General features: G+C 39.7%; 1 protein-coding gene across 1 annotated transcript in view; it reads left to right on the top strand.

Annotated features, from left to right (window-relative positions):
* MYO10 (myosin X) overlaps positions 1–23,649 on the top strand; it is a 197,857-nt gene that overhangs the window by 119,736 nt on the left and 54,472 nt on the right. Inside the window, exons 9-19 of the mRNA XM_081825788.1 lie at positions 548–651; positions 8,753–8,882; positions 10,491–10,609; positions 11,713–11,859; positions 12,044–12,144; positions 12,263–12,329; positions 12,838–12,930; positions 13,352–13,420; positions 13,615–13,697; positions 15,896–16,004; positions 18,507–18,587. Coding sequence (XP_081681914.1) covers positions 548–651; positions 8,753–8,882; positions 10,491–10,609; positions 11,713–11,859; positions 12,044–12,144; positions 12,263–12,329; positions 12,838–12,930; positions 13,352–13,420; positions 13,615–13,697; positions 15,896–16,004; positions 18,507–18,587 — 1,103 coding nt within the window. The remainder of the gene's footprint in view (positions 1–547; positions 652–8,752; positions 8,883–10,490; positions 10,610–11,712; positions 11,860–12,043; positions 12,145–12,262; positions 12,330–12,837; positions 12,931–13,351; positions 13,421–13,614; positions 13,698–15,895; positions 16,005–18,506; positions 18,588–23,649) is intronic.

Raw genomic sequence — 23,649 nt, 5'->3', positions numbered from 1 at the left:
TTTTTTTTTTTAAGATTTTTTATTTATTTGCGAGAGAGAGAATGAGAGACAGAGAGCATGAGAGGGAGGAGGGTCAGAGGGAGAAGCAGACTCCCTGCTGAGCAGGGAGCCTGATGTGGGACTCGATCCCGGGACTCCAGGATCATGACCTGAGCCGAAGGCAGTCGCTTAACCAACTGAGCCACCCAGGTGCCCTAAACATTTGATTTTTAAGGGAAAATAAAACAGGATCCTTATCAGTTTTTCAAGAACATTTTCTATTATGCCATCTCGTTTAATTAAATCCTTTATTTTTATTTTTATTTATTGAGCTTTTCTTTAGCATAATCAAGAGTTGGAGGCTTAACCTACTGAGCCCTAATTAAATCCTTTTTATTTTCTCTAAATGATGATTAAGAGAGAATCTTTTTTTTATATTAATAGGAGACTATTAGCATAGAATTATTTATATACTTTATTTTTTTAAAGTTACAAAGTGAGAACTCTTTTGGATTCTGTCTTATCCTGGCCAAATACTGATTTTATGATTTTCTTTGTCTTTTTGCAGAAGAATTTTATTTATCTGTGCCAGAAAACTATCACTATTTGAGTCAGTCTGGATGTATAGAAGACAAGACAATCAGTGACCAGGAATCCTTTAAGGAAGTGATTGTAAGTTACTTTCTTATTTTACCTTTATTAAGAGTGACAACCCCCTAAAAAAAAAAAGCGACATTTCATTTCCTGTTCCAAAAAAAATTTTTTTTTTGTGAATGGACCTTCAACTCTATGGTCAACTAATCTTCAACAAAGCAGGAAAGAATGTCAAAAAAATTTTTTTAATGAAAATAGAAGTAATTACATTTGCACCGCTGTACTGAGAATAGGTACTTTCTTTTTGTTCCAAGTCATGATAAAGAATGTTCCAGACTGGAAGAGAATCCTCTTTCTTTAGAAGGTGGAGAAATATCTGTGGCATTCAGGCCAGATGGGGAGTTGACTTGGAACTGTATTAAAAAAAATATAGGCTTGCCACTGGAACATGCCAGTCTTTCTTTTTTGAGCTATTTATTTATTTATTTATACATACATACATACATACATACAGTTTCTACAGCTAAAACCAAATCTGTCAACCATTAGACCAGGTGACTATTAGGATCTTGTCTGAGTCTCTTGGCCTGGTTCTGACAACCAATTCTGACCACAAGAAAAGTAGTCACAACTCTGCAGTGTCAAAACATGTGGTCTCTTACAGTTTTCTGTTATCACGAGAACTGTGTTATAAGGTGACAACATTTAGGAACCCTGGTCATCGAGCTTTATTAATAGCCCCATCCGATTGAGAACGGCCAGTAGATTTTGCCAATGCAGTCTTCGTTCCTTTGCCAGAGTCATTACTATAACAGTTGGATACGGTGGATCTAGGGTTGATTCATCATCATAAATGCAACTGATACTGAGCGCTTGTTATATGGGCTCAAATGGGCCAACTCTCTCGTTGTGCTTAACGACACTGTGACGGTAGGAACCCTGGTTGGCTACACTCTGCAACTCAGAGAGGTTGGTGTCCAGCCTAACCATACACAGTACTAGATAGAGCCGGTGCGGAAAGAGTCTACCTCCAAATCCCAGACTCTAACCCACAAGGCAGGCAGGTGGTACCAGCTTCTGGTACAGCCCAGATTTGTCAGTCAGGTTCTTTTCTTTATAGTTGTCAACAGTTCTCTATTCAATATCCCCATTTATTCTTCCAGATTGTTTGTAAAAATGCCTTGTGGAATAAAATCAGGGTCTTTTTTTTTTAAGTGGATATATATCATACATCATTTTCCACATCTTAAATTGAAATTAAGGACAGGATTGGCTATAATATGATCCTCTTCCCCTCTGTCTCCCCTTTATTCTGTCATTTATAATGCAGAGGGGTTTCTCTTGCCAAATCTCCTTCCTTGAAACTGTTAACAAAAAAGCCTCTGTTGACAGCACCTTTTGCTGTGTACCCTGGACAGCATGAGAATTGGCCTTGAGAGTTGGATTTTATGAAATGTTTAACTATTTTAAATTTTCTTTCCCAATTTTATTTTGCCCCTGGAATTCTATTATTACTCAGACTTTCTCTCTTCGCAGTTCGTTTAGTATTGTCTTTGTCTTTACTGTGTGTTAGAATAAATATGAAAACTCATTTTTGATGAAAAGGGCAAAGGAGGACAGGATTTTTTTTCCTTTTTTTTTTTTTTTTTCTTGAAGCTGGAGAACAATGCTTTGTGATAGAAGGACGTTGTTTGTGGCAGGAGACAGACTCCTAATTGTCCAAAAAGCAGCAGGTCTTCTACTCATTAGCTTGCCTGGCCACTAGAGTGCACTGAGCATCGGGTCCTCCTCTTGTCCTGAGAGCCCCGGAGAAGTTACTCTGCTGGCTTTCCTCTGCTTTCCTCTTGGGCCTTCATTTTCTGATTCAGAATTGTTTGTGCCTTTTGCTAGCCTACAGATAGACTTTTAGGGCTCGCCCTGCTTTCATTGATTGCTAACTTTTATTATTAAATTGAAAGAGTAGGTTTTAGCATTTAAAATCTCATCTTAACATTGAAAACGTATCATTGAGAAAGGAAGAAAATTTGTACATGAAATTGATATAGACAACAAGCTTACAAGTTTAAATTATTTAAATATTTACTTTGTGATTACTTTTTGGTGTCAACCTATTAGAAATGGCAATGAAAACCTAGCTGCTATCTATTAAAATCAGGAACGTGTAGTTTTTTATTATTATTTAACTTTCTGGAAGTTCTAAGTAATACAGTCAGAAAAGAAAAAATGTGCACCTTTTCAGAAAGAAGAAAAACACTCTTTTCTATAAAAAGTAAGATTTTTTCTCCATTTTTTTTTCTCCCTTTACCTTAACCTGCAAGAACCACAAATAGAGGATTAGCTTAAATAATTTGTTAAAGCCATAAAATCAGGTCCATTAGAGCAAGCAAAACATATGCTCAAATATATTTAATTATATGGGAAAACTTGCTTATTTTATAATTGAAGATAAGCTGCAACACTCATTGATAATCCTTTTATTTAAAAAAGCATTTTATGTATAATTTACGATAACTGATATAGTAATTATATGCAGAAAAAAGGCTGGGACAAAAAATAAACCAAATATGTTATCTCATGAGGCAGAATTCTAGGATTTTATCATTCTGTGTTATCATATATTTACAGTGACTATATCAGCTTTAATGATTATATAATTATGATTACATTCCTAAAATTGCAACTTCTACAGTCAAAAGTATCCTGTCGATACCAGCCAGCCCGTTGTTCTGTCTTATGCAGTACTCTGTAACCAGGAGTGACACAGGAATGGTGAGAAAGAGACACTGAACTCTTCAGACCGAAGTCGGTTTTATATATTCAACATGTTTGAGCACCTGCTATATGCCAGGCACTGTTCTAGGCACCAAGGAGATTGCAGTAAATAAGCTACGTATAACCCCGGTATTCTGCTGAAGAAGGAAAAAAGATTGAATCATATTGTACAGCTGCTTTTAATGTAATTTGTCTCTCAGTATTTTCCTCCAAAATCAAATACCACTTAAATTTGTATCTTCATATTTCAGTTTCATAAAGCTGCTTTCCCCAGAGGTTTTGGGATCAAAGGGAGGGAAGGGACCACATTCCATTAAGCCTGAAGGATATTTGTTTGCAGAATATGTTGAAATGTTCATAGAAATTATTTCTGTGAATTATGTATGCAAATGTCATTTTTAGCTGCTGAAAAAATGAGTCTTTTTATCAACTTCAATGTCAGTATACTCTTGTATATGTCTTCTAAGAATTTTGCTTATTTTATTAAGAATTTGCTTTCTGTGTTTTTAGAGTTCATTATTGCCACCACTTGACATTAATATCAATAAGTGCCTGTTAAGTACCCCGGGCAGTTTAGAGGACCTGGTTTTTCCTGGTGCAGACTCTGTGAATATATGCTAAATTTTATAGCCATGTTTTTATGCAGCCTTTCAAGTTGCCCTAGAAATTTCAAGTCAATAGGAGCAACTAATTTATCTGCATTTGACCCACCAGAATGGTGGCTGATAAAAAGTGTGTGTTAAGTAGCAGGAGTCTTTGGGTGATAATCTTTTCAGATTCTCTTACTCCACAAATGTTGAATGTTTATAGCCTTCCTAGCTGTGGACCAGGACTGGGGTTTCTGGACCTTATCAGCCTTACTGGGTATATCCATGGGTTTTTAATGGTATGAGCCCTTGTGTATGTATGCATAAATTCATTCCACATGAGTCAGACTTTATTAAGACTTAAAGGGCGGACTTTAAACCTCAGTTTTGCCAAGCATGGAAACATCAGTCTCTTTCGGTGGTGGTGAACTTGGCAGCATAAGCAAATTTTATATTATAAAGTAACAGAATATTGCCTATCATCACATTGCATAATAAATTATTATCAGATTGCTTACTTGCAATTTACTATACCCAGAATCGCCTCCCCTTCCACTGTTTCAGTGACACCATTTGTTCATCTGTGGTCCCTTTGCCTTAAATGGCACCTCTACACCTCACAGCCAACTGCCTGAGACCCTAAGCAGATGTACCTTCTGGCAGTAAAGCACCTGAAATTTGCCCCTCCTTTCTATTACTTTCTAGTGCCATGAGCCTGGCCTCCTTTGGTCCTTCACGATTGGGACCAGATCCCATATTTGTCGTCCCTCTTCTTCCCCCACTGCCCACCCTCACTTTCCCAAACACCTATTTCCTTAATAAGGACTTTATTGAAAATATTTTAACTTTGTGCCAGTTTTGTTATAACTAAATTGCTGTTTAGTGCTTCGGAACTATACGGAGAATTTCCCAGCCCGTTTTTTAAGTCTTGCAGCCATACCGTTGAGAAAATAAGGTAATGATAATAAGCTTTAAAGTGGCTACTCTTGCCGAGGGGGGTGGAGATTGCAACTGGAGAGACTGTAAACAGGACAGTAGGGCACAGTAAGTAGAGGCTCTTAACTGTGGTTCCAGCACGCATGCCCATGCTGCTGCCAACTGGGGGCAGCCATTAAATTACCCCGCAGTATGATTAATGCAATTACTAATCACCACGCTCCTACTTCACTTAGGGTTAGATTGAGAGTAGTCAAATTTCTTAACACAGTAAGCACGTTTTATTTGCTTTCTATCTCCGTATATGACTTCGGTATGTATTTTAAGAGCTTAGCCAAGAATATTTTCATCGGGCGTCTCTTGATATTTTTCATGTGATAACTTGACATTTTCTGCTACAGCAAACTTATTTTTTTGGTCTTATTTCCTTTTAGTGTTTATAAAGTCCAGGTAGTTGACTTAAACAGTAAAGGATTTCATTTCTGTGACCTAAGAATTTTTTATAAGGTAGTGTTGAATATGCCTTATAGGAGGAAAACTTTAATCATAGAGAGGGAAAGTATTAACTTTTGTACAGTGTAGGTGCTTTATAATTATTTTGCTGTTTGATTTGGTCCTTACTGCTATTTTAAGAGTCTTGAGAATAAGAAATTATTCTGTATTAACTACCTTTCTTTACTTTTAACTTTTAGAATAAGTAAATTTGAATATTTTTCCATATGGTTTTTTTAATTGATAAGCACTCGACTAATGGTTCTTATTCTTTGTGTCAATTTCTGCTTGCACCAATGAAATGAGTCTTTAAACACCTGATTAAATAATTCATGGTGTTTTTATTATTTGTAATCAGATTTATTGAAAGGCAGTGTACATATAATAAAACGCTACCGTTTAAAGTATACATTTTAATGGATTTTGAATTTACTCACCCATGTACCCACAACCACAATCAAAATAAAGGGTGATTCTTTTTTTTTTTTCTTAGTAAAGCCTCTGTTTATTGTTTTTTTTTTATTTTTTATTGTTATGTTAATCACCATACATTACATCATTAGTTTTTGATGTAGTGTTCCATGATTCATTGTTTGTGTATAACACCCAGTGCTCCATGCAGAACGTGCCCTCTTTAATACCCATCACCAGGCTAACCCATCCTCCCACCCCCCTCCCCTCTAGAACCCTCAGTTTGTTTTTCAGAGTCCATTGTCTCTCATGGTTTGTCGCCCTGAAGGGTGATTCTTTACTCCAAAAGTTCCTTGGCCCTTCCCAGCCACCCTACTTCTGGGAAACCACTTATCTGTTTTCAGGCATAAATCAGTAGATTTGTCTCTTCTAGAGGTTCTTGTAAGTGAAATCATACAGAGGGTATTCTCCTGTCTAGCTCCTTTTACTCATCTACATCATACATAACACAGTTCATTCCTTTTTCTAGTGAGTGGTATTCCATTGAATAGGCAGCAATTTGTTTATCTATCCATTCACCCATTAATATTGTAAAAATATTGTACCGTTACTATAAAAATATTGTACTGTTACTGTAAAAATATTGTCAAAACACTAAAAGACATGATGGAACATAATGTTTGTGAGTTTACCAACACTAACATTGCAACTATTTTCAATACAGTATATTTACTTCCCAGCGTGGTTTTCTTTATGGGGTACTTGGCTGGCTCATTTGGTAGAGCATCGGACTGTTGATCTTGAGGTTGTAAGTTCGAGTCCCACATTGAGTGTAGAGATTACTTTAAAAAAAAAGTTGCAAAAATATAATTTTTAAAAAATTTACTGATAATGTGGTTTTATTTTTTTTAAGTAATTTCTACACCCACCATGGGGCTTGAACTCATCACCCCAAGATTAAGAGTCCCATGCTTTAGCGACCAGCCAGGCACCCCACAAAAATATAATTTTAAACTTTTTACATAAAGCTATCATAAATCATGTTTCTGGATGATCATAATTTCCTTTAAAAAGTACACACTATTCTAAACTATTGAACTGTTCTCAACTATTGCTGTATTTGACTTGTCTCATTATAGGATAGTTAGAATTTTTTTCTCGATGTGTTAATATAACACTGCAGTGAATATTTTATAGAACTTCCTTTTTCTGTTGAGATTTTCCTTGGAATTAATTTCCAGCATGGAAGTTATGGAAGATTATATAAGAGATTGCTTTTTTTCTTTTTATGTCTTTAGAAAGTAATAACATCGGCTGGATAATAAGTTTGTGGACTTTGGGTTCATTGGGCCTGACTTTGAATATTGGTTGTGCAACCCTGTGAAAGTTATTGAACCTCTCTGAACATTATAAGTTTATGTACATCTGCGGCATATAATCTTGTTTTCCAAAAAGATCATATTAACGTATGGCACCAATGATCAGTGCATAAATGTCCCAGTTTCACCAATTTTAGGTTTATCAGTCACAAGTTTTTTGCTAATTTAATAGAAACTATCTCAGATTTTCTTTGATTAGTACATGTTTGATTTCTAGGAAGGATTTGCATATGCTCCCATAAGAAATGCCTATTTTATTTTTGTTGTTCATATCTCTTTTATTATGGCTAAGCTATTGCTCCTTCCCTTATAATTTTTAAATTGTTGTCCTGCCTATTGTTTTTGCCTTTTGTTTCAACTTTGTTTTTTCCTTGTAAAGAAGTTAAAACTTTTCACATTTTAAATCTCCAGTTGTTTCCTTTTACAATTTCTACTGCTTCACAGTGGTGCCCAGTTTCCTTCCTAATCCCCTGAAGTGATTGTCATTGTCACGATTATTGCATTGTGGGCCCACGTGCTCTTGGTAGGTCATTTTCATCAGTATTGCCAACAATTCTGTCCTCAGTTGGGGGAACGGGGTGCTTTTTTCTTGACAAGGGTATGGCTTCTAAATCATAATAGAGGGGCACCTGGGTGGCTCGAGTTGGTTAAGCATTAAGTGTCCAGCTCTTGATTTCTGCTCAGGTCATGATCTCAGCGTCCTGAGATCCAGCCCCGTGTCAGGCTCCACGTTAGGTGCAGAGCCTGCTTAAGATTCTTTCCCTCTCCCCCCTGCACCCCCATCTCTGAAATCAATCAATCAATCACAATAGAAAATGAGCAGATCTTCGATGTGATTCAGACAATACCTGACTTCAGTTGTTTAGATACTTGTATTTGGGAACAAACCTCCTCTCCTGTAGGGGCCTGTTTATTTTTATTTTCCCCCAAACAGCATTATGTTAACTTCCATTTCCTATGGAGGGGCCAAGACAAGATCTTTAAAAGTTCTTTGGAGAAATTAAAAAGAGATGTGATGAATGTCTAGGGAAGACTGATCTGAATCCATTCATCTAATCCATCAGTATCTATTATAAAAGGAGCAGAGACTCTCCTATCTACAGAGTTCCTAATAGAGAATTTTATTCCTCTGACTTGGGTTCCTGCTGCATTTAGCCATTAAGGAAAAGCCCTGAAATTTACACTGGAGCAGTTCCATGAAGCCTTCCCCTTCCCCACCAACTTATGTGCAAGAAAATAAATATTCCATTTTGCTTCAGTATCTACAGAAAAAGCATTTCTTTTTCACCATCATTACTGTGACTCTCTTAGGTAATTCTTCTGTGGTGTCACTGGCAGACTTGTACCTAATAAGGCAGATATCTCATTTTATGTCATCGATTGGGTGATCTCTCCACATTGTACAGTTCTTCTGTAATATCACATCCTTTTATGAGTGCCTGTGCAAAGGCTTTATCATTTAAAAGTGAGGGGTCATGAATCTATTTCTTGTTTTCTTGCCTTTAGAACAGTACCTAACAATTTTACTGAGTAATGGGTTTTTCATTTTCTTTACTATGGAAGAAAAACAACAAAAACTTAAATACATTGATTTTCTTTCAGACGGCGATGGAAGTGATGCAGTTCAGCAAAGAAGAAGTTTGGGAGGTTTTGAGGTTGCTTGCTGGTGTGTTACATCTTGGGAACATAGAATTTATCACTGCTGGTGGGGCCCAAGTGTCCTTCAAAACGGGTAGGATGCCTCCTCCCTCCTTCCCTCCCTTGGCTTTTTCCTCATAGGGAACTTAGACCTAAAATATTTACTGTCTGGCCTTTTACAGAAAGAGCTTTCTGACCCTGGACAGAGACTTGCAGAGCTTTGTATTTGATGGGAACTGTCAGCTAAGAAAGGGTCCAAGCCTAAGAGGAGTGATTTTTGGAGGGGATGGTGGCTGTGTTCTCATTCTTAGCAAGGACAGAGGAAAATGGACCCAGTAAAGAAATACGAGCAACGAGGATTAGATGTAGAAGAATGATAGGGGTCAGGGGTGTGGTGTTGCGTTCTTTTGCATAGTTTGTGAGCGGTGACGTCGTGTCCTGGGAAGACCATTCATTCTCGGGTGGAAATGCTGTTCACTGTTCAGCTCTGCCACAGCCTGTTTCCTTGAGTTACGTATCCCCCAACTCTAGTGATGTCTTATCTATAACGTGCTTCGCTGACGTGTTGTCAAGACTAAAAATTAATACGCACATCACTATGTCAATTGTCCTTTTCCAGTTGTTCTTGACTGGGTAAGTAAAAATGCTAATCATATATACACTTTTCCTGAAGTGATTTCTGTATTTACTTCTGGAACTTTCCCGATGGAAGCAGCGTGTAGGGCACGAAGCCTTGGGGATTGGATGCGCTAAAGGTTGAAAGGGCTATAGGCGAGGACAGCGCTGTAGGTCAGTGGTTCTCAAACATGTTGTCCCAGCGCCTCTGAATCATCTTGAATCCATAGAGAACTCCAAAGAGCTATTGTTTATGTGGGTCATGTCTGTTCATGTTACTGCCTTGGAAATTAACTGAGGTGTTGTAAAAAACTAATTAATTTTGAAATAACTGTAAAAAACCCATTTCCTATTAAAAGAAATAATCGTGTTTTTATTTAAAAGACTGTTTTCCAAAACAAAAGAAAATCCGTGAGAAGAATGGCATTGTGGGGTACCTGGGTGGCTCAGTCGGTTCAGGTCATGATCCCAGGGTCCTGGGATCAAGCCCGGCGTCGAGCTCCCTGCTCAGCGGGGAGCCTGCTTCTCCCTCTGCCTGCCACTCCCCCTGTCCCCCTGCCCCCCTGCTTGTGCTCTCTCTCTTTCTCTCTCTCTCAAATAAATAAAATCTTAAAAATGGAATGACACTGTCTTACATTTTTGCAAACTTTTAAAGCATCTGATGTCATGGAGGACAGCTAGATTCTCTTATCTGCTTCTGCATTCAGTTTGTTGAGATACCTCATGTCATGTAGCCACTAGAAAACTCCTCTGTACCATGGTAAGGGAATGAGAGTAAAACAGCAAAGGACATCTTAATATCACAGAAAATAGTTAGGACCTTGCAAGCCTCTGGCAGGTCTTGGGTAGCCCCTGCCTCGGGGTCTCAGGACCACACTTGGTCCAAGCGCCAGGTTCTCTATTAGCCTGAGACCCACTGAGGGAGTGAACAACTTACCAGTAGAAAGTGTGTTCTGTAAATTCTACCTGAGGGACTGAGGAATGTTCTCTGCTGTAATGTATTGCCTTGTGGAGTTAGCTTTGGAGTCCCGTGGCCCGTTCCTTCTTGGCTCAGTGCATCCACTTTCCCCTTGTTCTTCATTTCCAGCCTTGGGCAGGTCTGCCGAGCTACTTGGGCTGGACTCCGCACAGCTCACGGATGCTCTGACGCAGAGATCCATGTTCCTCAGGGGGGAAGAGATCCTCACACCTCTCACTGTTCAACAGGTACGTGCCTTCGCTATCAGAGCTTGTTTTAAAAGACACTCCTGGGGTTTCACATTCACAGCTTTGATTCAAATAAGTGACTACAACGAACCATTCAAATGAGCAAAATAAAGAAGATAGCCCAGCTGAGGGGAAGAGACAAAGTTGTTCGTTTTCTTAGAGATAGTGCAGCCGAGTGTCTAAGAGGACTGGGTCTGATGGAGATTTCCTGAGTTCAAGTCCTGACATACTACTTTCCGTTTTTGGGGAATGCATTCATTGCGTCTGTTTCCTTCTCTGTAAGACAGGGATAATTATCATACTTAATTCATAGAATTCTTGTAAGGATAATAATAAATATATGCCAGTTACTTAAGTGATAAATAAACATGAGCTATTGTAATTTATTGTTATTATTTATGTAGTAGTACTTAGTTTTGCTTCTGCTACTGCCTTGAGCCAATTATATGTGCCAGCCCATCTAATATCAGTTTCTTGATTGGGTAAGTAAAAATGCTAATCGTACATACCATGAAGAAAATTTTTCTGTGTTCAAAGTAGATTATGAGGGGTGCCTGGGTGGCTCAGTTGGTTAAGTGTCTACCTTCAGCTCAGATCATGATCCCAGAGTCCTGGGATCGAGCCCCACATCGGGCTCTCTGCTCAGTGGGGAGTCTGCTTCTCCCTCTGCCCCTCACCCCGCTCATGCTCTCTCTCTCTCTCTCTCTCAAATAAATAAAAATCTTAAAAATTTTTTAAAAAGTAGATTATGAGAAGATGATCATGAGAAAACTCAGGCCTTAATTGTTGTCTTAAACCTGATAAAATTTGTAGCTCTATATATGTTGGTTCAGATTTTTTCCTGTAACTCAACATAAAAACTTGAGTTTGAAAGCCTGCTGTGTAAAGGGCGTCCTAGCGAATCCTACTGTAGAGTGAGTGAGTTCCAGTTCACCCTTTCTTTAGACACCTGTGTTTTCCTAGATGGTACTAATTTACTTGGTATTGGGTGCACAGGTGTTATTCCTGTTCAGTGCGTGTGTCTTCGAGGGGGCAGGGATGGACTTGCCTGCCCAGGCTGTCCGGGGTCAGCGGAGACGGTCACCGTGTTTCCTCTCCCCCAGGCCGAAGACAGCAGAGACTCCTTGGCCATGGCACTTTACGCACGCTGCTTCGAGTGGGTGATTAAGAAGATTAACAGCAGGATCAAAGGCAAAGATGACTTTAAATCCATTGGCATTCTTGACATCTTTGGATTCGAAAACTTTGAGGTATGCTTCTGACGAGTGGGATGCATGAATTCTTTTCTATCCACTTATTGACTGATCGTAAACTAATCTTTTCAAATAAATATTGATATGTTTCTCCACAGATTTATTTTTCCTTTTCTTTACCTGTGTATGTAATAGTAAGGGCACTGAAGATACTTGTTGAATGGTTTCCCACCCCCCTTAGGTTAATCACTTCGAGCAGTTCAATATAAACTATGCAAATGAGAAACTTCAGGAATATTTCAACAAACATATTTTTTCTCTGGAACAACTAGAATATAGCAGGTAAGCACTCATAGGATTCCACTTCAAAAAAAAAATTTTTTTTTAAAATCAGCCACTTAATTAGATAGCTTTAAAGCTCTATTTTATTATAACCTAGCCCTTTTAAATCTTGCTACAGGGAGGGATTGGTGTGGGAAGACATTGACTGGATAGACAATGGTGAATGCTTGGACCTGATTGAGAAGGTAACATTGTTGAAGCATTGTAGCAGTCCCAAGGGTGTCCCGCTGGGCTGATTCATATTTATGGGAACAAAATAGCTTGTGCGAACATGTACATCAAAGATGTGAATGTTTAGAACACAATGGACCATTTGGAAACATACATGCAAATGTGCAAGGTTGAATTTAAATACTTGGCAGCTTCAAGCCTATTGTCTCATTGAACTCCATATTTTAGAATCAATAGTATGTGAATCGGCTTCACTTAGACTTTGTCAGCATGGAAAACTTTGCCACCACCAGTAGTAGACTGGCCACTTGTACTTTCCTCCACAAAATTGTGGTGGGTTCCATTTTTCCATGTTTCTGTGACACTTAAATTCATGGGATGTCTTCATAGAATCATTCTGAATTTTTTTAAACCAAGAAATTGCTGTGCCTTTTCCTTTAACAAATACTTGAGAGGGGGGAAGGAAGCTCTGAAATATTTTGAGGCATTCAACTTTTAATTCATTTAACTTCTCTCTTCTAGAAACTTGGTCTCCTCGCCCTTATCAATGAAGAAAGCCATTTTCCTCAAGCCACAGACAGCACCTTACTGGAGAAGTTACACAGTCAACACGCTGTATGTCAAAACCTGCCAACTCTTAATTATGTCTGAGTAGCAGATCTGTGGATTAAGATTACACATAAGATATTTCAGTGCTGTTGGCTCTGCTGTGCTTCCCACATGTAATTTTTTTCTCAAAGCAAAGCTGTCTTCTCCAGATGCTAGAACTAAGTTGAAATAAGTTAAAGGGATAGATTTGGGGCTACTCGTCAGAACGTGCCCACATTTAGTTGATGAGTATAGAATTTAACCTCACTTCTGCGATGACAGACAAGTCCTGTGTGGTTTTGATAAAGTGTATCACACACTCTGACCTAAACCTCTGAAGTGCGGTGGGTTTTCAAATTGTTTTCACGATCTGTTGTAGTTAATTCTTTTGGGAAGTCAGTGCAAATCAGTAAGTGAAATTAGGCGTTTGTATTTGTTTCTTTGTTAGAATAACCACTTTTACGTGAAGCCCAGAGTTGCAGTCAACAATTTTGGAGTGAAACACTACGCTGGAGAGGTAACTTCCTAATTAAGATCCTTATTGATATTTGCCCATTTGGTATTTGGAGAAATAGTAATTTCAGGAGCCAATCATAAATGTATCAAAATGACTTCTCTTCATGGGTCTGGCTTTTAAAGGAGATGCTTATGACCCGAAGTTATTCTTTTGATCAGTTGTACCATTTCTCATTTATTTTTTGTAAAAACCAGGTGCAGTATGATGTCCGGGGCATCTTGGAGAAGAACAGAGATACCTTTAGAGATGATCTTCTCAACTTGCTAAGAGAAAGCCGGTATGTCAGTCTCCTCCCCAAGACATCCTTAGCAAGCAAACTATTACTTGTGCCAATTCTTTTAATTTACAGATACAGAAAAAATTAATATGGAAGCAACTTGATTTATTATCTCCTTTCATGGGCAATATTTCATTAATAAAATGACCGAGATATAGAAAGTAGTACAAGTAACAGTGACTCCCATTTAATGAGGTACCCTAAGAACAGCACACCCATGAGTTAGAGACTATTAATCCTGGTATGCAGATGAACAGACTAATTCTTGGAGCAGTGAAGTGCCTTGCCCAAGAACCCACAGCTAGTTTTGATTTGCTCTGCTTGGCTCCAGAACCTAAGTTCATAACCAGGATGACCTCCTTTCTTCACAACAAGCTTAGAGTAGCTATGTGTTAAATTGGTTTCAGCCTTGGGTCTGTAGGACCCCATCTGTCTCTAGTTTAAGGGATGTCAGAAAAAATAAACAAGTATTAACTCAGCTAAGATGACAAACTTACACCTTCATTTATTCATTCATGAATTGTAAATTCACACCATTACATCAGTAGCTGGTTAGTCCAGCCGTTTGTGTGTTTTAAAGCAGAAGGCTGTGTGTGGGAGAAAGGGCAAGAAATAACCCTTGGGGTGAAGCTTTCGATACTTGTTTCAGATCCAGCATGAATCTCTTTACAGAAACAAATTTTTATTATCTGAGAAAGGAAAGTAGCACAATTATTAAAAACCCTAATACTTTTAGGAATGTAAATGTCGGTGGCCACCTGGTCACACAGACCGCTGTGAATTGGGGTGAAGGAAACCCACCTACAATGTCAGTTTAGGAGCTTAGACCTGGAAGATACTTAGATCTGTTTTAACTTTCCTGTGGGAAGATTACCCGTTTACAGCACTGTCAGCTGTTCTTATTTTTAGATGAGTTTTTGGGTCTATAAAAATGGCAACATTCAGGGGCACCTGGCGGGCTCAGTCGGTAGAGCATGTGCCTCTTGATCTCGGGGTCCTGAGTTCAAGCCCTACGTTGGGAACAGAGTTTATTTAAAAAAAAAAAAAAAAAGGTTAAAAAATAAGAGTGGTGATGTTTGAAAAATACCATAACATGTTATCTATCAAAGCAATTTCTTAGTTGTTAGATTTTAAATGATACATTTAAAAATGACCTTGATGTTAAATAGAAGTCTTTGGCTGTGGGAAGATCACAGGTGTGGAGGTCAGCAGGGTGGTGTTTGGCTGGTCGCCTCTGCCTTCACGTAAAGGGGTTTTGTGACTGGAGTAAAGAAGTTTCTGTTCCAGTCCAGGTTTCTCTCTACAAAACTGTGAGGGGCTGCCTCTGCTCTCTTTCACCTTTGACACTTATGACATTTTAACAGAACCCGAGCTTTTCTCCAAAGTGCTCAAAGCACAGTTAGAGAACCTCAAAGGGTGAGCACGAAATAGCACCCTGGAACAAAAGTGAAAAAGGGATGGGGGCAAAGTGAGAAGTGGCGGGACAGGCTTGACATTGCCACCTTCAGAGGGGTGGATGCTCGGATGTCCTCCAGGCCTTCCCTGCTCTCAGGGAAGCCACCCGCCCCCCACTTCACAGCCCACGGCTATAGCATCTTCCATGCAAGAAAGATAGGAAGTCGTTGAGAAGACTTTTACTTTTTATTAGTAGTGGCAATTTTATAGAATTTTTTAGCAGTAACATAAATTCTAAAATTACCTTCATTTTTCAAATGAAAAATGAGGCTAAGTCCAGCATCTGCCCAAGTCATGTGGCTTGGAAGGGATGGAGGCAGGATTGAAACCCCAGTGTACTTCACTGCAGATGAGCAGCTTTCCCTCTGTTAACTGGGTGGATCTGCGAAACACTGTGAGATGGGCAAAACCGTCTCCCTTCACCAGGCAAAGACATCAAGGCTGCAAGGAATTTAGGTGGCCCTCTGGAAACACAGCGCTCCTCAATGGCATGTCACCCTGGGTCACTTTCATCCCAGTCTGCTTCTCTTCTGCAAGATGCTAGTGCTCAGAAGGGGGCCACAATTTTTTTTTTTCAGTGCCTAAAGCTCTTTGGCAATGGGTGCTTTGAAATCTTTGGAAGCTGTCCTAGTTCTTCCTGGACTTCATGGGTCACTATCAGTGGGAAACAGGCATGGTAATTACAGTAATCCAGCACCTAATAATTGGGCCCCTCACGGCCCTCCTGCTCTCTGCTCACACAGATTCGACTTCATCTATGACCTGTTTGAACACGTTTCAAGCCGCAATAACCAGGATACCTTGAAATGTGGAAGCAAACATCGACGGCCCACAGTCAGCTCACAGTTCAAGGTTAGTCTGCCCTGCTGGCTTTCATGAGTCCACGGTTGCTGTGATTTTAGGAATTGAAAGCAGAAATTGGGGGGATGTGAGGTCCATAAAAGTATTTGGTTTTTTCTCTTTTATGGCACCAGACGGTGCTTTCGAAATAAAATATACTTTTTCTGAGTCAGATGAAAACATGTAGGTGTTTTTTTTTGTCTTGTTAGAAATAAATAGCTACATATTCTAAGTTGAAGGACCGTTTGGCCATGTGGGATCACTTTGATTTGTATTTAGAGGCTCATATGAATATAGAGTATATTTCTTTCCACGTGTGGATTTTTGTATTTTTCCCAGATATGTTGACAGTATCATAACTAGGAATAATGACCAAGTAAGTGCATATTTGAATAAGGTCAATGTCAGTTACCTTGTCCAGATACCCAGAATTCAGGGAAAATAAGGACCATTCTTATTTGCATTTTAAATATTTGGCCATTTTAGAAAGTTTAGAGGTAGAGCATACGAAGACTATTTTCCCAACTTAATTGTTCCATTTTACCCGCAAGTAACAGATCCTAATATGAAGAGAAGTGGAGGCATGTCAGTCAGTAGACATTTATTAAATCTGCCTTCAAAGAGTCTGTCTTTCATGTAGTTACTCAGAGCAGGATGCATCCGGTGGGGTTCTGTGTGAGGTCTGTTGTACAGGGCAGCTGGTGATGAGCCAGGGACACACCAGCGTTGCTCACGGTGCTGGATTGTGTGATAGGATGGGCAGGTTTGACCCAGGTGTTATAATAAAAGTAGCTGCCATTTATTGGGTATGTATTATGTGCCAGTCATTGGGCTAATCACTTCATGCACGCTATCTTGTTCATTTCTTCCATGACCTTGTAAGTATGTACGGTGGTCCCCATTTTACAGATGAGGAAACTGAGGTGTAGAGAGATAGAGACCCCTTCAGTCCCTCTAAGAACTGAAACTAAGATTTGAAGTGACCCTGTCTGACTCTAAAACCTAGACTCTTAGTCTTCCGGTGGAGTTGTTACATTTCCTTTTTCTAGGGCGGTGTTGCCTGGAATTGCCTTGGAAGGCTTTGTGGGTGTTTGGGGGTTAAATTGCACTAGGAATCAGGGAAATGGCAGAGAGTGGGCAGGCCTTCCAGGTCAAGAGACCAGACAGGAGAAAGGAAGGAGTCCTGAGACAGGAGTTTCGGATTCTGTTCCTCTAAGAGTGTGGGTAGAGGGGGCCAGCTGACAGGATGCCTTGTATGGAGTTAAACTGGTACCAGAAGATATGAAGGGCCATGTGTACCAGGCCATTTTGTCATCTGTGAGAAATCCTAAAGCTTTCGAAGCAGAGAAGTAACTCATCAATGCAGTGCCCTAGACAACCCAGTTTCTTCAGCAAGATTGTAAGAAGAAAAAGGAGCCAGAAATGGAGGGAAAACCAGTGGTTTTAAAGAGACTTAAAGACCCGTCAACTGCAATACGAGAACTTCATTTACATTCTGATTTCAAAAAACAGACCCTTTTTTTTTTAAGATTTATTTATTTATTTGGCGGGGTAAGGGCGACTCAAGCAGACTCTGCACTGAGCGTGGAGCCTCACAGAGGGCTCCATCTCACGACCCTGAGATCGTGACCTGAGCTGAAACCAAGGGTCGGACGCTTAACCAACTGAGCCACGCAGGCACCCCAAAGAACAGACCATTTAAAAATTATGAAATTTGAGACATTTGAAGATTTAATATGAAATTTGAGACAGTTGCTTCTTTTAATATTGGTATTAAGGAATTCCTATTAAAGCTTTTTAGGATGATGATCTGGTGATGGCATACATGTTTGAAAGTGTGTAGCCTTTAATAACACACTGAAATCTTGACGGATGAACTAATACGCTGTCTGGGATTTGCTTTCCTATGAAGGGTGGGCATAGTATGTACGCAGACAGGGATCAGATGAAATGAGATTAGCCATGAGCTGAAGCTGGTGATGAGTGCTCATTACACACTCTGTCTGCTTTGGGAAATGTTAAAAATTCTTCACAACCACCACAACAAAAAATCTTAACAAACAAAAAAAAAGTATTACAGAAGATTGATCTGCCTGGTGATTTGAGGGTAAGAGTTGAGAGATTGTGGAATACTGGTAGAGACTCATTTTGATGGAAATAATGAATTAGGAGAAAAAAACTCCAAGGGGGAGAGGACAGGGTTTTTGTACGCAACATCGAAATAGCCTGGGGTTACTTCTTTGCCGGTTAACACGGTGTTTTTGTTTTTAATGATACTATTTCAAAGAAGTGACAAATGAGCTTTGTATATTGTGAAATAATTTCAGTGACTACGAATTGTAGTGTCTTGGCTTTATTTTATATTAGAATGACAACGTTAAAAGTAAAAACTATTAGTCCTATGATTTATATTGGTTTTTATTCCTGTTTCTGATCAGTGCCTAGAATGCTGAGAAATCTAAAGAATGACATAGTAAGAGACTAAATCAACATATACTTTTTCCTTTCTAATAGGACTCACTGCATTCCTTAATGGCAACGCTAAGCTCCTCTAATCCTTTCTTTGTTCGCTGTATCAAGCCAAACACCCAGAAGGTAAGATTTACAGCAGTGCTAGACTGAGGCTGGGTCTTTAAGGACACTGCCTCCTGGGGGCACTTTCTCTAAAGTCCTTTCATCATAGATGGTTCAAGCATATATGACATTATTATAACCTAACATTAAATGGAAAAATTCCCTTTGTCTCTTGGGCCTATTTGTCTGCTTCTGAAGGATGCTATTAAGCTTTAGAGAAATCTAGTTTAAAAGGAAACGTTGTGAAGCTTTCATGATTTTTTTTTTTTTTTTTTTTAAGGATTTGGTTTGAAATTTTGGGGCAGTCTTCTATTATGGAAGAGATATTGGTGTAGGTTTTGTGGTTGATTTCTTTTTTCATGTTGCTTTCTTGTTAAACATGATGAAGGCTCTGTATTCTAAGTAGCAATGCTGACTTTGAAGGATTCTAACCATGTGGTCAGGCCTAATTTGAAAACTCCTGAAAGGCTGCCATCGTCAGTTTTCATGGGTAGGCTCTGTGAGGTTAGCTTTTTAATGCCGTAGCCTGATCAGAAACAGTATGAGTGTTATAAGAAGCTATCTAAACAAAGAAAATTTAGTATTCAATGTATGTAGTTGCTGAATCTAAGACTAAATGGGCACCTTGCCCTAAAATGTTGTTGAAAAATGGAAATTATCTTGATTGGGGAAATAATCAACTCTTAGTAACCTCCCGAAGATAGGGACCCCCCCCAAAGACAGAAATGTCATTGGTCCCTTATGTGGAAATAGGCTTGAGCAAAGTAATTTGACCTGAACTGTTTTCCCGAGACTTGTGTTATATTCTGATAACTTTGCTGATGCTAGATCTTACTTTTTATCTTGTTTACCAGTTGCCTGTGACTTTAATATTAGTGATTCCTCATTTATGGTTTAAAAATGTTTCTAAGAACAGGAATATTGAACTCTCTGTCTTCTAGGATGGATGCTTTCTTTAACCAAGAGTAACCTGTTAGGTTTGCTGGCTTACTATGAGCCGCGATGGTGGGGAATTTGGTATTTGTAAGGCATAAAGCAGCTGAGATTGGTCCTCTGTGGAAGATCTGTGCATCTGTTCTGGTAGCTTAAAAGAGTAGCTTGTCTTTCTATTTCTTGAATTTATATTCAGATGTCTTAGATTATCACAAAAATGGCAGCATATACCATATGTAGTTTGGGGACACAATGTAGGAAATTACTAGTCAAAACATAGTAATATACCATGTCAGCTGGTGTATATTTCGCTTCATAACCTCAGTGGGCAGTATTTACAATACAAATGGACTTCACGCTTTGGATCTATACTCACAGGAGCTGTTTGACCTGTTACTCTTCCTCTCTTTACAACAGTGTTAATAATACCATATTTTATCCTTCAGACATGCCATTTTTTTCCCAAAATATAAGGACCTGGGTGTTGGGGTGTATTTTACAGCTTCTGGCAAGCCATAGTTTAATTGGGAGCTCTTGTCTTGTTTCTGGGATGTGTAACCTAATCATGCAGGTTTATAGGCATTGGTGTCTTAGATTTAGTGAAATGGGGACCCTCCATGCCAGCACTAATATAAGGATAGAAATTTTAATTCGAAAAACTCGGTGCCTCGTTTATTTGTTTTCTTTCTCAGGTGACATGGAATTTTTCCTTTAAATTGTAATCGCTTTTGAAATTAGGCCTGCTTGAAAACCCTTCAGCAGGCAGAATATTGAAGAAATTACCTCTTTTTGATGTCTGTTTTTTCTGGCTGGGATTTGACTGTGCCTAATTGCTTTGGTTTTTGCATTTAAGGGAATGCGCCGGCCCAGCCTCCTATTTCATGTGTCCTGCCTACAGGCTTTCCATCGCCTGACCTGTGGCAGACACTAGTTAATGCTCACCAAGAGATGGGCCCTAGGAGACTCTGGAAAGATGTCTTGGTACCATTTGAAATGCAACCAGAAAGTAAAGGCTCAGACACGTGAACCGACTTGTCTGAGGCCCAGGATGTAGGTGTGATTTTAAGTGTGAAGATGCTAATTAGAATATGGAAATAGTTAATTACGACTTGCTTAGCATTCATTTGGTCCCGTTGAAAATATCAGATGTTACTGGTGTTGATGGTCTATGAAATGGATGTAAACAACCCTCCTGCGGAGTTTATTACAAGTTTTCTTCTGTCCAAGGGTTGGTGCTTCTAGAAACTTCATGGGGAAAATCCTACCTGCTGTCACCCCATAGATGGGGAGTATATATTTCTGGTGCAAAGGGATGACACTGTCTCTCCCTACGTCATACCCTTTTCCAGCAATTTGTTCTTCAGGGGACCTTGAGAGGATGTACTCAAGCTTACGTGTATGTAGGTATATTGTGCATCATTCAGGAACATGGATCATGGGTTTGGGCAGATTTGGGAGGGTTTATTTTTGAAAATTCTATGACCAGAGGGGTAAAAACAGTGGCTTTAAAGTCTGTGGCCTAAAGACATGTGGCCTTAGAGAAAGTGAAGGAGTTGCTTTGTGCTTTTAGGAGCATATCCAACATATCCAAGACTCCTGTGGTAGCTTTTTTGAGTGTGAGCACACAGCCCAGTGGGCCCTGAGCTTGTAGGAGAGGCTGCCTCCCCTCCTTGACAAGCGTGAAGCTCAGAGTGGGTGCTTGGGCCTAAAGCATCTGGAAGTCCTTTGTTGGGAATATTACAAGGTTTTTGTTATTTGGGATTTTTGTGTTTTGCTTTGAAAAGTAAGTGCAAGCAGGGAGAATATAACTGAAATGCTAGACATTCTGTCAATTCAGCTATAGCAACTGTGGACTTTTTTTAGAAACAACATGTAGCTAATCTTAGGTATTGTATAAAAGACATTTCACTAGCATTGAGAAATTCTGGTGCCAAGTTAGGAGGCAAATTTTAAAAAGCCTACCTTTGAATACAATGGAATATTATTCAGCCATAAAAAAAAAGAATGAAATCTTGTCATTTGCAAAAACATGGATGGAGCTAGAAGCTATTATGCTGAACAAAATAAGTCCAAGAAAGACAAATGTCGTATGATTTCACTCATATGTCAAATTTAAGAAGCAAAACAAACAAGCAAAGGGAAAAAAGAGAGGCAAACCAAGGAACAGGCTCTTAGCTGTGAAGAACAGACTGATGGTCACCAGAGGGGAGGGGGTGGGGAGATGGGCAGAATAGGTGATGGGGATGAAGGAGTTCACTTGTGATGAGCACCGGGTGATGTATTATTGAATCACTATATTGTACACCTGAAACTAATATTACCCTGTGTGTTAACTATACTGGAATTAAAATAAAAAGTTAAAAAGAAAAAAAAACAAAGCCTACTTCTCCTTAGGGGCTCGTGTGCGGTCAGTTCTTTGCCTTACACAGCACTGCAGGATGTAATCTTCTGCTCGGCCTAGAATTTTGGAGTTTACAAAGGGCAGACTTCTCCACTAGACAATTTTTAGGTGGCAGTGTAGCCTGTTAGCTTTTTTCTGTTGTGATTCATTGGGCAGTACTAGTTTCTGGCTCAAAGTGTCCAAACCAACACCAGGAGATTTCCCTAACAAAGGAAACCTGCTTTGCTTCATCAGAATTTCTCCCCAAGGGTGTCCCATGGCCTGTGATCCCTCCCTTCTGTCCCCGCGTGGTGTTTTAGCAAATAAGTTCTAGTCAGAAAGTCTGTCATTAACATTGCTCAGAGAAACCCTGAGGAAGTGCAGGACAGAATTAAAGAAGGGAACAAACATAAATATCAGGAAAACCTTCTGGGGTGTGAGCCCTGGTTGTCTGCAGTTCCCAGCCTCGAATGTGGGGAAGGCGAGGCTGTCCCTTGTCAGGAACGTGCCTGGCTGACCCTCCTCACTGTTCCTTCTGGAGGTTTGATGTGAGGAACACTTGGATCCTAGAGGGGAAACATCCTCACTTCCTGCAGCATCCTCCTCAGGCTTTCAATCCAACATAACAGTATCCTCAAAGATTCTGTCAGCGTCTCCTCCAAAAAGGCAGGACTTGGGTCACCTGAATCACCTCGAGGCTGAAGGCCAGTGGAGGAAGGCTTCTAGTAGAGATGGCGGCTGGGAGTGAGGTTTATCTAAGGGAAGAGGGGAAGAGTGAGGAGAGGGACGTGCCAAGGGGAGGCCCCAGGGAAGGGAAACTGTGAGGTCTGTGAGGGGGCACTGCAGTCATATTTGCTGGAAACTGGAATATCAGGCGGAGTACAGAGCTGGAGACAGAGTTCACCCGACCGTGGTGGCCTTGTCTTTGAAGCACCCTCTGTGAGCCCTGAGACGCAAGGACCTATCAACTTCTCACATGGCGGTCTTTGAAAGACTTGAGAGGAGGCCAGGGCTTTGCACTTAAATGAATCCTGATGACCTGTATCCCTCTCTGTCATGATGCCACTGTTTATATCAGACTAGATTCCTCATTTGGACACTACCCAAGACAGGCTGCCACCACACGGGAAGTGAGGACACACTGTGCAGGCATTATGAAAACCTAAACCTTCTGTTTCCAGAGGTCCAGTGATTCCGTGAAGGAATTAATGAATTCAGCACATTCAGTCCTGGGGACTTTATATTTGTGTGATCCAGGTGCTGCCTGCCATTTGGTTTCTTGGGGGTTTTTTTTGTGTTTTGTGTTTTGTGTTTTAGGCTTGAACTCAGGATCCTGAGATGCCGACTGAGCCATCCAGGCAATCCCCTCCCCCACCTTTTTTTTTTTAAACAAAGACCAAACATTTCTTTAAAAAGTTCTGATGATCATGTGGCATATTTCCTACCTTGAATTTTTGTCCTGTTCTTCCTCAATCTTTTTCTCTTTCCTTTTATTCTTCTTACTTGTCATTAGCCTTACTGAGCTTTCTTGCAGCAATTTTTTTAGTCATTGTTTTCTCTACCCTAATCCCATTTTCTGAATAAAGTGTTCCCTACATATGGAAGATCTTAACCAAGTACAACTTTGTAGGACCTACCTTGCCTGTCTTTGCACCCTGCCACATAGCTCAGTGTCCAGGCCACAGTATGTGCTCAGTAAATGGTGAATTGAATCGCTTATCCAAGTACATTGTGCACTCACTCATGGTATATGAGTGCTTAACTTTGCCA

Source organism: Leptonychotes weddellii, chromosome 7 (genome assembly GCF_054177405.1).
Source record: "Leptonychotes weddellii isolate Sample4059 chromosome 7, ASM5417740v2, whole genome shotgun sequence".
Taxonomy (NCBI): Eukaryota; Metazoa; Chordata; class Mammalia; order Carnivora; family Phocidae; genus Leptonychotes; species Leptonychotes weddellii.
This window is presented reverse-complemented; position numbering and strand designations above follow the sequence as displayed.